We start from the raw sequence: 13,552 nt of genomic DNA, 5'->3' as shown, positions 1-13,552 counted from the left end.
ACACAAAGAAAAGGAAATGGATTTTTGGAAAAAAGTTTCATTTACAGATGATTCTAAATTCACTCTTTTTGGTAGTGATGAAAGTGCTAAAATTTGATGGAAAACTAACGCCACGCTTGAACCGAAGAACGTAGTATCAATTGTGAAGCTCGGTGGCGGCAGCGTAATGGTTTGGGCAGTTGTTGCGGCCTCTGGAGTTAGAAATTCGGACTTTATCGAAGGTGAAATGGACGGTTATAAGTATAAGTCTCTGTTGGAACATAATTTGAAGCCTTTGGTGGATAATTTAGGGCTCGGTTCCGGTTGGATATTTCAACAAGATAACGATCCGATGCATGCGGCGCAAATTGTCAAGGATTGGTTGCTTTATTATACTCCAAGTCAATTAAATACACCACCTCAAAGTCCAAATATGAATATTATTGAACATGTCTGGGAGGATTTTGGAGCGTAGAATTAGAAAGAACCAAATTTCTAGCTCTGCTCTACTCTAAGAGCGCATATTGGGACCTTGGAACAATATTACATCTGCAGCGTTGACAAATTTTGCAGAATCAATGCCACGGCGTCTTCAAGCAGTTACAGATGCCAATGGGGACCCAACTAAATACTAAAACGTCTTAATAACTAGCATTTTGTAAAGTTTTTCGCACTAACTAAGATATTTTTGTACTGTATGTAGACTTTTGTCAACACAATATTTGAGTTTTTTATTCCATAAATTTGTAGTTTTATATTAATTAACGGATTTTTTAAGTTTGTTGTTATTAGAAAGAAGATTAGAATAAAACTGTATCAACACATTTTTCTAAAAAGTTTTTGTACTCTCACATCGAAGAAAACAGGGGGTGTATGTAGACTTTTGTCCGCCACTGTATGTATTAGCTACAGTAAAACGTAGGCGGGTCCTCTAGTATTCTTATATATTTTAAAGAGATGAATTGTTTTTTGAATAATTTTTTGAAGCTTCTAAAGCAGGCCCCCCTCTTAAAGAATATTTAGAAAACGTAATAAACGTAACTTAACACCCAAATGCGTCTTTATTCATTCGATAAATATCATCTCTTAAAATCTTTCTTTAATTCGGAACTCATTAAAAACTTCAATAGGATTGCTTCCAAATGTATGCATTTGCAAGCTTTGTCACATTAGTAAACAGCTGGTTCGAATATTGGTTTTGCGTATGTTCGAAAAGACGAAAATCTAATCAGATTCTGTGACACCATTGATAATCAGAATTGGTTTGCAATTCTGACAGCTAAGCAATTCTGTCTTGGATTCCACAACACCCCTGATAATTACAGTATTTTTATATTTGTGTACTTTTTGTGGAAATTTGGGATTAATCTGTTTGACTTTAAAGCTTTTCGCAATAAATAATTGCATTCTCTTTTTGTACTTTTCTAAGTGAAATTTTTGCTATCTAACTCATCTGTGAGAATATTCAGGGGTGTTGTGGAATCTGATAGTTGTCATAATCAGAATTGAAACCGATCAAAAAAGACAGTAGGTGTCATGAATTCAGATATTCAGCCCTATTCTGCATTTCGACTCGAATCGAAAATTTTTCAGTTTGGCAACTTTGGTATTCTGCGTTTCGATTAGTTTCGATCAATCTTCGAAATTTCCAATTTTATGTATTCTACATTGCGATCGTAGTTCCGTTTTTGTAAGTTGAAATTTTGTTGGCGGAGAGCGGTTATATTTTGGTTTTAGTGTACTTTTACAATATAATTTTCCCAAAAATGTGAGTAAAATTTGTTGTTGATAGTTTTAGAAGTCACCAACATGATTTATTTAAGTTTTTTGTGCTTTAATGATGTTTTTTGATATATTTGTAGGTCAAAAACAACAACACCAGCTGTGAAATGAAATAAAAGCATTTACTTTTTTAATATAGGAGCTGTAAAATGCACTGAATGCAATTGTTTTTATTTAATAGAGTAATGTAGAGCATATTATGAATAGAATAAAAAATGAATATAAAATATTTTAATTTAAAAACCAGAAAGTATGATGTCTCTAATACGGTTTGCCATGGAAGCATAATTGGGGTCATTGCTTTGTTCTTCTTCCTCTTTCTCACGGTTTTCAAAATCGAATTCATTTGCGCTCAAATCATCCACTTTGTAGTAGATGCAGATATTATGGAGGGCACAAGCAACGTTTACAATTTGACATGCTTTTTCCGGTGAGTAGTGTAGTTCTCGAGCACCCAACAATAATTTGTGTATTTTTGCTTTGTTATGTTTCATTTTCACACGTTTCAAGGCAAACAGCTGACTTCGAAAGAGCTACAGCTCTTCCTCTTCTTCTTTCAATCCAATCGTAACTCAGAATACCTACTTTAGATTCAGACGGAGCGTAGAGCGGGAACGTAATCGAAATGCAGAATAGGGCTGATTATTGGTTTGATATTCGAAACAGAATTTGTATCGGTTTTGGGTGTCACGGAAACCAATTTTATCGGTTTTTCCTATCAGAAACAAAGCAAGAAGACAGCCGCTCACAGATTTGAAATGTAAGTTAAGAAAGTTATTTTATTATTTCGAATTTATTTATCTTTATTTCTAAAGGGGAAAACATAAGCATAAAACACGAAATGTCTTAATTGTTGAGTTTTTGAAAAAAAAAATCCGGTTATTTAAAGATATTAGATTTACATTACGTTTTGTAAATCTAATATCTTTAAATATCCGTAATTTAACACAAAATGCGTCTTTATTCCTTTGGTAAGGGTTATCTCTCAAAAACTTCCTTTAATTCGGAACTTATTAAAAACTTTAATATGATTGCTTCCAAATGTATTCATTTGCAAGTTTTGTCACATTAGTAAACAGCTGGTTAGAATATTGGTTTTGCGTATGTTCGAAAAGATCAGATTCTGTGACACCATTGAAAATCAGAATTGGTTTGCAATTCTGACCGCTAAACAATTCTGTCTTGTATAACTTCACTTCCAATCGATGAAATGTCATGAATAGCAGATTCTAACGTACCAGTCGACATATGTATATATGGCGCTACCAGGGGCGCTGTTTACTTTGGAACGCACCTTGTATAACCACTATAGAATATAGCTGCTGAACAATCGGAGTGAGGTGCTCCCATGGAAAATTATTTCATTTGTTCAATACGGATCATTATAGCATATAGCTGCGATAGAAACTGTCCTATCGAATTACAGTGCTTGCATGAGAAACTTTTTCATTTGGCGGAATATCTTCGCATAAAATGACAGTTGAACGTGATGCTATTGCAAGGGTTGCCAGACATTTTCGCAGAACGTTACTTTGTCTCATGTCCACTGCTGTTGTAATTGAAAGCTCATATGCACCCATAGCTAGTTGGATACTAAATGATTTTATAAAATGAAGACTCAAACGAATTTATAGCGAAATTATATGGATTATACGCATTTTTGTACATATCATACATTTTTTTGATTATGAAAAAACACACAATGATATAAAATAAAAAAACAAATGGAAAAATTGCAAATATCTATATTACTGTATCAGAAATTATATTATTAAACAAACATATGATTTCGTCAATAAAGATTTTACACTTTCTAGTACCATTACTCACTTTCACCGATAGATCTTAGAAATTAATGGTATTGACATAATTATATAAGTTATTACAATTATTACGATTGCTGCAAGAAAAATTAATACTTATGAGAATTTATTGTATAATTCAAATAAACAATCTAAACATGCCTACAGCTTTTTTTCTATGCTATTCTAAGCTTCCTTATACAGGGAAGCAAGATACTTTTTAGGCTTATCTAATAAAATATTTTTAATACGAGAGTCTGTAGTCAAAAGTAAAGAATGTTATAATTATACTTTATACGTTTGTTAGTGAAAATAGACCGAATTTTTGGAGATCTTACGCGTGTAATAGTGGCAACATTTGCAGCTTTAACGATACTATTTGACAGTGAAGTTTCTTTAAATGTAAATTAAATCTTAAGTCATTATATTAAAGTATTATCTTCGATTTTTGTACAGTAGGTACTTCTTCATGGATAAAGGAAGTTGTAGTTCTTGAATACGCTCCTCTAAATGTGAGCGCCCAACTTTTTGGCGGATAGTCCTTCTACATAGGTCCATTAGCGGCAAAGGTTCAGCTAAAAAAAATGAAGCATATGGACATATAAAAGATTACTTAAAACAGTTGCTTAAATCAATTACTTACGATCTAATCCACCAATGTATGTCATTGTAATTTCACAGTGGCCCCAAACAGCAGAAACGACAGGATAAACTTTTTTCCCTTTGAGCCCCTTAAATGCAATCCCGAGGTATTGTTGATCAACAATAAAGCTTAACGTACCTTCGTCCATATCCAAAGCAACAAGAAATTTATCCGGGACTAAAAAGGCTTCGTCATTTTTAAGTATGGCTGGATAAGTGATTCCAGCACAGTTTTTAGAATCATGGTATAGTTTATTTCTACCTAAATCCCAACCCCAACTTTGATCTGACAAGCCCACTAAGCTTTGGTAGCCGACTGAATGCAAAGGTGCTTCAGCTGTGGCTACTCCTACCACTGCATGTGTACCTCTTTGCCTTGTAGGCCAATATATTTCCCATATGTGTAATCCTTTTGTAAGACCAACTTTCCCACGAATGCAATCTGTGCTCTGAGCTACAGGATGTCTATGAAAAGTCAATTTATCGTCTTCTTTTACAAATATATTTAGTGATCGGTCGTCCGAGTTCCACGAATGTTTCAACTGGACTTCCTTACTTGCTGGTGGCATATCCAATAGGATATCTAAACGAGTGGGTTTAATAAAATCAGCTGCAAGTTCACGTGGTATTATTGGCTTAAAGTTCGCCTGTGAATCATTTCGACTAACTGATTTTGAACCTCCACTTATTTTTTGGCCCATGTTCATACCACGGCAGCTTCTGGTTTTTCTTTGGTCAATAAAAGCTACTTTATATGATAGCTTGAGCCGTTCAAATTCTCTTGGTTCCAACCGGGACAATACAACGCGTGGCGCTAAAGATGAAGTTGAAGAAATATTTTGCGGTCGACGTCTATCTGTGTTTCTTACGCCAGGCATCCGACCACCTTTATATCTAAAATATAAAAGAACACTTATTTACAAAAATTGTCTCATTTATATATAACTATGTGTAAAATTCATGCATTATTAGGATGAAATTAAAAAATAATATAAATATTTTAATTACTTCTTAGACAATGAATTGTAAAGTGAAAACGGAAACGGTGGGTAAATTTTAATATTTAAAATATAAAAACATAAAATAATAGCAAGCAGCTTAAGGGGGTTTTATATTCTAGAAATAAAAAAATCATGTTTTATATTTTCAAAGTTTAAGTATTCAAGAGCATGTCTACAAGAGGATTTTTCAAAATTCAATTTATTTTACTGACCTAGCATTCAAAATGGTACAGCCGGAACTGAAACGAACGATTTTTGTGAATTTTTTAGAGAGTCTTCTTAATAGACTTGCCTATGTATGTCTGGAAGTAACAAATCCCCAAATTTACTATTTTTAAAAAATTTGAAAAAATAAAGAAAAGTGGTCATTTTTTTATGCAGTCGCCTTTTGTGAACAATTCCAAACATTATCGCAATATTCTAGATTAATATATCGTCGCCTGATAATTTTTCGAGACCCTCCACTTTTCTACTATAATTTTTGACCTTTTTTCCTTTATTCTTGTAAAATAACTAACAGAGAAATGAATAATAAAAATATTAATCGCCCTTTTCACGACAGTTCAAAAGATACCTGAAATACATATGTACATGCCTCTAGAGTAGTGAGAGGTACTAAACTTGAACCAACACTATAACTTCCTTCAATTTATTTAAAGTATATCGGATTAAAGCTATATATAAAAGGTATATAGCATGGACAGTTCTGTGTGAATTTAATTTTTGTTTCCATTTTTTTCGATACCATCAAAATAGGACTGAATCTCGTTGATTTCTTTTGAGATCTGAACAGAAGAAGTATCGCTGGTTCACGTTTACATAGGTTCTTTTTACATATTTAGAGTGGCAGCTATCTCGATTAGCCTCGTTTTAAAGTCATTTTGATTTGGTGCTTTGCCATTTGCCAATCAACATTTTTTCAGCACAAAAAGTTTTAAAGTGGTACACTTCACGTACCAAATCTCCTATAGATGTACTATATATATGAAAATATTTTCCTGCTTTAGCCACCAGTATATTAGGTACAAAAATATCATTGATCAACATGTTATGTTGCCCTATGGTATGGTATAGTCTTTCGATCAGAGTTCGTAAAACCATCAAAATACGCTCTTGCTCTGATGAGTAATATTCCGCAAGAGGACATCATTTCAAATACTCAGGAGCGCAAGCTTAACTAACATTCTCATCACAAAAAAACTCCTCACGTATTTGGCTCACTCATATATTAGCATGAGCGAGCATTTTTAAAAGATAACTATTTGCCTAACGCATCATCTTTATTTTTATCGCTCTGAGTGTTCAAGTGATGCGAAAAATAAAACTCATCTTTTAAATTATTTACATACACACAATACAACTTAAATTAACGGTTAATCATGCATGTACCCAAAACTGTTAATATTTACACCAACAACAATTAAACTTTAACATAAATTTATAAATATACATACTCTAAGAGAATAAGAAATTGCTCAAGAGCACTCTCTGCTGCATCACTGAGTTTATCAGCGATACCAAATACTGAGTGCTGAAACCTGAGATGAGAAAAAGAAACTTAGCGCTCTTGTGAGGAGTATTATTTTGAGGAGCACGTACGTTTGCGGTAAATATTAGAGCGAAAAGATAAGATAAGTATTAAAGAGAAATATTCTAGAAGAGCACTCTTTCCTTTGAACTCACAATTGAGGAAATCAAAATTTATTGCTCCTCAATTGTGTTGTACTGAGGAGGAAGATAGAAATTTTACTTCTCAGTGATGAGTATTTGCGAACTCTGCTTTCGATAGATACGCTTTCCAAATTATACAATTTCTTATGTTCCAAAAATTATGTAAAAAAAAAATATGATTTTAAATATTTTACATTTTCATCATTTAAATACTTCTGAGATTATGTTGTTTTGAATGATATATAGACATCTATAACGTCATGCGACATTGTCATTTTGCATCTTTGTCCTAACTTTAAATTTAAAAAATACCGGGTGCCAAATATTTTATAATTATTTTCCATCGATTCACCAGAGAATTTTTCGATTTATTGATCTTGTTATCAATACAAGATTGTGAAAATTCTTGCCCAATATAATTATTTTTTTGTTGGAACGGTTCGCTCCTGACCCTCCCTTTTTAATCAACCAACAAATCTGTAAACATAGATTTATCTTCCATTTCTGTGGAAAAAATTACTACATTGTCTTGATTATCTTGACTTTTACATTCACTTAATATTGTTATAATTACTTATTAATCATTATTTTTAATATACTGATACTACTTCTTATATACAACCCAATATTAAAGTTTTTTAAATTCTCGTTTAGATGCGTTCGAGAGTTTCCATATAAGTATATTAATACTATATTGCTGCAGAAATCACTCGCAGCAAAGAGTAACCTACAGTAGAACTCCACTTATCCGAATTAATGGGGACCGGGACCCATTCGGATAATCAAATATTCGGATAATCGGATTTTTTTTTTAAAATTGCCATTGGAGAGAATAAAAGCTACGTTTTGATATTGCACTATTTTTTTATTGAATTAAATGATAGAAACATGAAATTTTCACATGTTTTAAATATAAATAAAATGTACTTATGTACAAGTTTAGAAATAAAAATCATAGTTTTTTAAACATCTCCGTCAATGTAAGCTGTTTTGCGGTCTTCAACCGTAGGTCACGCATTCGCTTGACGGTGAGCAGTTGCAAGTGGTCACACTCGGGCTGACGCTCCATCCACTTCAAACCAGTCTCGAGGCCGGTAAATGCTTCACTAGATGATGGTCCAGTGTAGGGATGGAAAAGTCGACTCTGACTTTAGTCGAAAATCGATCTTTTATTAGAAATAATTGACTTTTTAGGATCGATTCAAGCCTGTCTTGAATCGATTAAAATCGACTTTTACTCGATGACTTTGACAGTTAACGAATTAAGATAATCACTATAAGATTACTTTTAAAAGCACAATATAAAGTACCAATCGAAGTGTTTCCTTATAAATAGCCTCTTTCTGATTGGTCTATAACAATATAATGTTTATATTGCCGCCGGTAATTGATGTAATTAACTTTTTAATATACGGTACATAGTATTTGTTTAATCCAAACAAATACTCCTCTGCATTACTCCCACAAGTTACAAAAAGTAATAGAGGCGTAATGTAGAGGAGTATCAACAGCCAACTTCACGCAACAGGCGAAAAAGGAGAAACGAAGAAAACGAACGATGACAATGATGATTTATGGTCTTCGGATCGGAAACAAAATCCTAATCCGTTCACTGTGTGGGAAAGTATGAAATATGAATATCCGTATCTATGGAATGTAGCTAAAAAGTACTTGCCAATAGTTGCAACGTCTGTACCCTGTGAGCGATTATTTTCACATGCAGGACTTATCGCAAATCAGTTGAGGAGTCGCTTATCACCTCAGCACATTAATGAGCTAATATTTTTAAGATCAATCGGCGAAGAAATGTGGTTTTCGTAGTTATTTATTTTTAAATTTTTTGTTTTTTAATTAAAAAAAGCAATTTTATTATCCAATAACAAAATGTATGCAATGAAATCATAAAATACTTTTTATAATAGGTTAAAAACTAAAAAAATATTTAATAAAATATTGATATATCTAACGAATTTCGTGTACGAGTTGCTTAATTTATAAAAAGTCAACTTAAGTCACAAAAGTCGACTATCGGGGTTGATTAATTGACTTCCAGAATCGAAAAACTAGAAGTCAATTCCAAAGTCAAAAATCGATTCCGCTCGCGCTCTTTCCATCCCTAGTCCAGCGTCTACTTCAACATCAGCAGAAAGTTCTTCTTCTACTTCCACTTCAACATCTTCTCTCACACTTACAACAATTTCATCGTCATTGAGAATTTGAAAACTAGGGTCAGACGTGTCACAAGCCATCCACTCTCCTACATTGTGATTCGGATAATCGGCGATTCGGATAGTCGGAGTTCGGATAATTGGAGTTCTACTGTATTGCATTAACTGAGTTTGATATCATTTACGGAAATGATAGTAGTGAACTTGAATAGCAACGAAGGCAAATGACACAAACAAACATGACATATTCGGTTCTTTCAGTCATCATAGAAATCCTCCGTCGCACATAGGAGCATTTACCCTCAAAAACCGGACAAAATTGAAAATTACAAACTTCAGCGATGGTACTCAAAATTGATTTTTGTTGGTACCTAAATAACCGGTCTACAATGAACCGATTAAATGAATGACCTTCAGGCCGATTTATGGCCACACAAGTAGTCGAAACCTAGACTTCGTTCAGAAGGCACATGCTTATTCGCGAAACTCTCCATTGTTCTCGAGATTTCAAGGGGTTTTTTTTAATGCGTGAACGGAATTCATGGAAATATTTTTTATAAATTCAGGACAACATGGTATGTATTTAATATTAATATTATAAAAATTAATTTAGTTAATGTATTATTGTGTTTTTTTCGAGAAAACAAGGAATCATTAAAAACACTTAATTTTTTTTTTATTTTTTAGAAATTAGTGTTTTTGTTATAGTTTTGGGCGAGGTCGAGCTATGATTTTTTTTCTTAGTAAACTACAGGGTTTCTACTTAACATATCAGCTTAAACATTTTCCCCCTCTTTCCCCCCTCTGTAAAAAAAACGCGTTGAAAAAAGTTGATCAGTTGTAAAAAAAATGTGTACTGGTTTATTAATTTGTTTTGTGGTTGAAAACTGAAGTCCTGCTGAATTAATCTAGACGGGTGGGAAGAGGGTATACATTTTTCGAGTGGTACCCAAAATTACTGGAATTGAAAATGTGCAAGAACTACGTTAGGAATTTGTTCTATTATTTCGTTTTTTCAGGTTCAAAATCAAAAGTTATAGAGATGTCTCGAAAAACATTATATATGCTTTGTAGAGAAAGCGCTGCGAGAAAATGGGAAGATAAAACGTCATATGTGGAAAAAAGCTCAAAAAAGAAAGAAGTGTCCAGAAGGCGAATTTCGAACTTTAAGTAATGATTTAAAGTATTTCATATGGGATTTAAACAAAAATAAATGGGTATTGTCCAGTTATACTGAAGAAAGATTTGTCAAAAAATACGAAGAATGGCTTATCGCTTCCATTTTAGTACACAACTGGACGGCTGCATGAACTGCATGAAACTGTCAATGTCACAAAAGAAGAGATATTAAAGTAGAGAATCAGGCAAAACGATTGCTGGTGACCAAAATACCCAATCCAATACGAGATATTTTCGTGTGACGTACATTGCTTCTACTTCTACCATGAGATGTTACATATGTTGAAAAACGTCAAAAAGTTTCAATAACTTTGAAAATACTAATAAGGAAAATCCCAAGTCATTAAAATTTGGTTTGTCAATTCTCCACGCTAGGATCCGTTTATTTGAAACCATATTACACCTTGCTTATAAACTTCCTTTGAAGAAATGGCAAGTCCGAACCACAGAAGAGAAAAAACTTGTGAAAGAAAATAAGGAGAGAATCCAAAAAACATACAGGGAAAGGGCTGGACTATTAATAGGGCTGGTTTCGGAAATCCTAATTCGGGTAACACATCTCGAAGATTCTTCATCGATCCAGATTTAGCTGCTGAAACTACAGGAATAAAAAAATTTCATAATCAAACTTAAGGTCATTCTAGAAGCAATATCATCTGGCCAAAAAATTGATGTAATGAAATTTCAAATATTTTGCAAAGATACAGCAAAAATGTACGTGGAGCATCCTGGCATCCAATGACGCCCACTATTCATAAAATGCTTGCACATGGCCCAACAATCATAAAATACGCTTATCTTACCTTACGCTTATCTTACCTATCGGTCAGCTATGAGAAGAGGCAGCGGAGGCTGGAAACAAGCATTATCGTCTATATCGACAAGACTTTGCAAGAAAATTTTCATGGGTTCAGTGCAACCAAGATGTTTTAAACAGGCTTCTTCACACATCTGATACATTTTTAAGTTGCCAGCGAAACCGTCAACGAAGCAAAAGCCATCCTTCTTGAGTGAAACTATAAAGCTCTTCGAGTCACAGGAACTAGAGGTCCACGTCGACACTGAAGCAGGATTGCCTGAACATTCTGATGAATCAGAAGAGGCTTTGTAACAACACACGGGGGAGTTCTTATTTTTTTTATTATAATTTTACTTTATCATTTTATTTTAATATACATATATTCAATATAAAATGTTCGGTAGCACCCGAAATTAGCCCTTCCTTATTTGTTTTATTTTAATAAATTGCATTATTATATTCAAACATGCATTTTCATTCATAAAATCATTTAAAATAATTTTGTCCGGTTTTTGAGGGTAAATGCTCCTATTTGCGTCGTGATGGCCATCAAAGCCTTCTTCGATTCAGCTTTTTAATTGAGTCAAAACGGTGTCCTTGGAGTGGTCATGTGAGTTTGCTGAAAAGCCACAAGTTACACGAAGGTAAATCAGGCGAATGCGGTGGTTGCGGCATATTTTAGTTGAAAATGTGGGGAAATGATCATGAATAACCAATGCAGTATGAGATGGTTCATTAATCGCACTTCTTTGTTCAATAAATGCAGACACAGTAAGAATCGAAGAATTCACTTTTAGAGCCTCACAAATACTAATGAACATTTTGATGTGAAATTTAGTATAGATGTGACTAACAGTGCTACCAACTTACAAAAAAAAATTTACTGGTTCGAAAAACGCGTAAATTATAAATACACCTTTCAATTTGATCACGAGTATGATGAAATCCGCTTACATATTTATAATGAAAGCTACACAATACAAAAGAATTTTTGAAACATTTTCAAAAAAAATGGATAATCATAAAACGCGTTGGTACGTCAACAATATACCAGCGAAGTGCTTTCGAGACATGAAAGAGATTCTAAATCAGAACAAGGAAATTTTACAAAGAGATTTTTGTCAATAGGAAATCAAACCTGCACATTATATTGGAACCATCCGCAAATTCCAGTTGTTACATGTGCCTGGATAAAGATAAAACAATTAAGCTATGCTATTTTAGCCATAATAAAAACAGTGTCGGGGTATTTTTGGAAATGATTGTTATCAAATTAAAAAACGGCTGATTTAAATTTGATAAACAATTTTATTCTTTTTTTTGTGCACCTAACGGCTTTAGAAATAAATGATTAGAATGAAGAGACTAGTTCAAACTGCCTAACCGTCCGTCCATTTCTGTAAAATGTAGCTAGAGTAAAAATTGAGATATCTTAATGAAATTTGGTACACATGTACCAAGACGGTTGGTATTGTGGACCACTGCCACGCACACAATTAAGCGAAACCGGTAGCGCCATAACTAAGCATCAAATTGAGATTAGGAACTGTAATTTGGCACAGGGGATCGCAGTAACGAAGGGTACGTTTGGGCTAAAATTTTTTTAAAAAAAGGGACGTGGCCTCGCTTTCTAAAATATCTCCCAAACCACTCAAACTATAAAAACCAAATTCGCTCGAGGCACATACCTTAAACACCTCTACCGACAGTGTAAAAACTGTAACACCGTCCGCCTCCACATAACGGTACTGCTAAAAAAACTACTTAAAAGCTAAATACGACAGAGGCATACTTTTTACACTCGAAAATATGAGAAGGCTTCAGGGGTAAAAACTGAACGATGGGCGTGACACCGCCTACTTTAAGGTGAAATCACAGTCAGGACCCGGTCGACCGATTTCAGCCAAATTTCATTTTCCTATTCTTATGCAACAGTGCGAAAATAGGCGAAATCTAACCGCAACCACACCTACCTCTCATATAACAGAATTTTAAATATCATATGATTCTTTCCTTTTCAGTGTAATAATCATATGTAATGAAGTAGCACACTTTTAGTTATTTGTGCAAATATTCATTATTAATTAGCAATCGTGCAAAATACGCTGTTTTAACTACTATAACTATAAAAAAATTAATATATGTTCAAAACGGGCAGAAATATGCATTGTACTCTGCAAAAAAGGATAATAATATTTGGTCCTTACAAAAAAGGCAAAAATCCAACTCAGATTGCCGAAACTATGAGTTGTTCGAGGAAAATGGTATACACTCAGCGTAAAAAAAAGCCACGCACTCTACAGAGTGCTTTTATACGGCGCAAAACTTGGATTCATATTATTCTAAGATAAACATTTTTCTTTGAGGGTCAACCACTTTTATTTAGTTTATGTTTCAAGCATTTTTATATAAAAAAACTTATAGTTTAACACTTGTTATAGATAAAAATGTAAAAACACTAAATAACAAACCACAGAAGTAAATTTTGTTATGAACAACAATGTAATTTTTAAACAAGTTATATACATA

The 13,552-nt window shown here is 33.4% G+C and overlaps 3 protein-coding genes across 5 annotated transcripts in view; all 3 read right to left on the bottom strand.

Moving 5' to 3' along the window:
• The window catches only part of LOC125777851 (uncharacterized), a 360,812-nt gene that overhangs the window by 33,721 nt on the left and 313,539 nt on the right, over window positions 1–13,552 (bottom strand). The gene's annotated exons all lie outside the window — the stretch shown is intronic.
• Window positions 1–13,552, bottom strand: part of LOC125780336 (uncharacterized) — a 194,150-nt gene that overhangs the window by 102,742 nt on the left and 77,856 nt on the right. The window lies entirely within an intron of this gene.
• The window catches only part of LOC105222479 (protein gustavus), an 88,264-nt gene continuing 78,202 nt past the window's right edge, over window positions 3,491–13,552 (bottom strand). For both annotated transcript variants that reach the window (XM_049445946.1, XM_049445947.1), the window contains 2 exons: window positions 4,207–5,099; window positions 3,491–4,138 (listed from right to left, as the gene is read on the bottom strand). In XM_049445946.1, the coding sequence (XP_049301903.1) occupies window positions 3,999–4,138; window positions 4,207–5,099 (1,033 nt within the window). In that variant the 3' untranslated portion in view covers window positions 3,491–3,998. The remainder of the gene's footprint in view (window positions 4,139–4,206; window positions 5,100–13,552) is intronic.

Source organism: Bactrocera dorsalis, chromosome 1 (genome assembly GCF_023373825.1).
Source record: "Bactrocera dorsalis isolate Fly_Bdor chromosome 1, ASM2337382v1, whole genome shotgun sequence".
NCBI lineage: Eukaryota > Metazoa > Arthropoda > Insecta > Diptera > Tephritidae > Bactrocera > Bactrocera dorsalis.
Note: the sequence above shows the minus strand (reverse complement) of the source record. Positions and strands in the feature narration are given on the sequence as shown.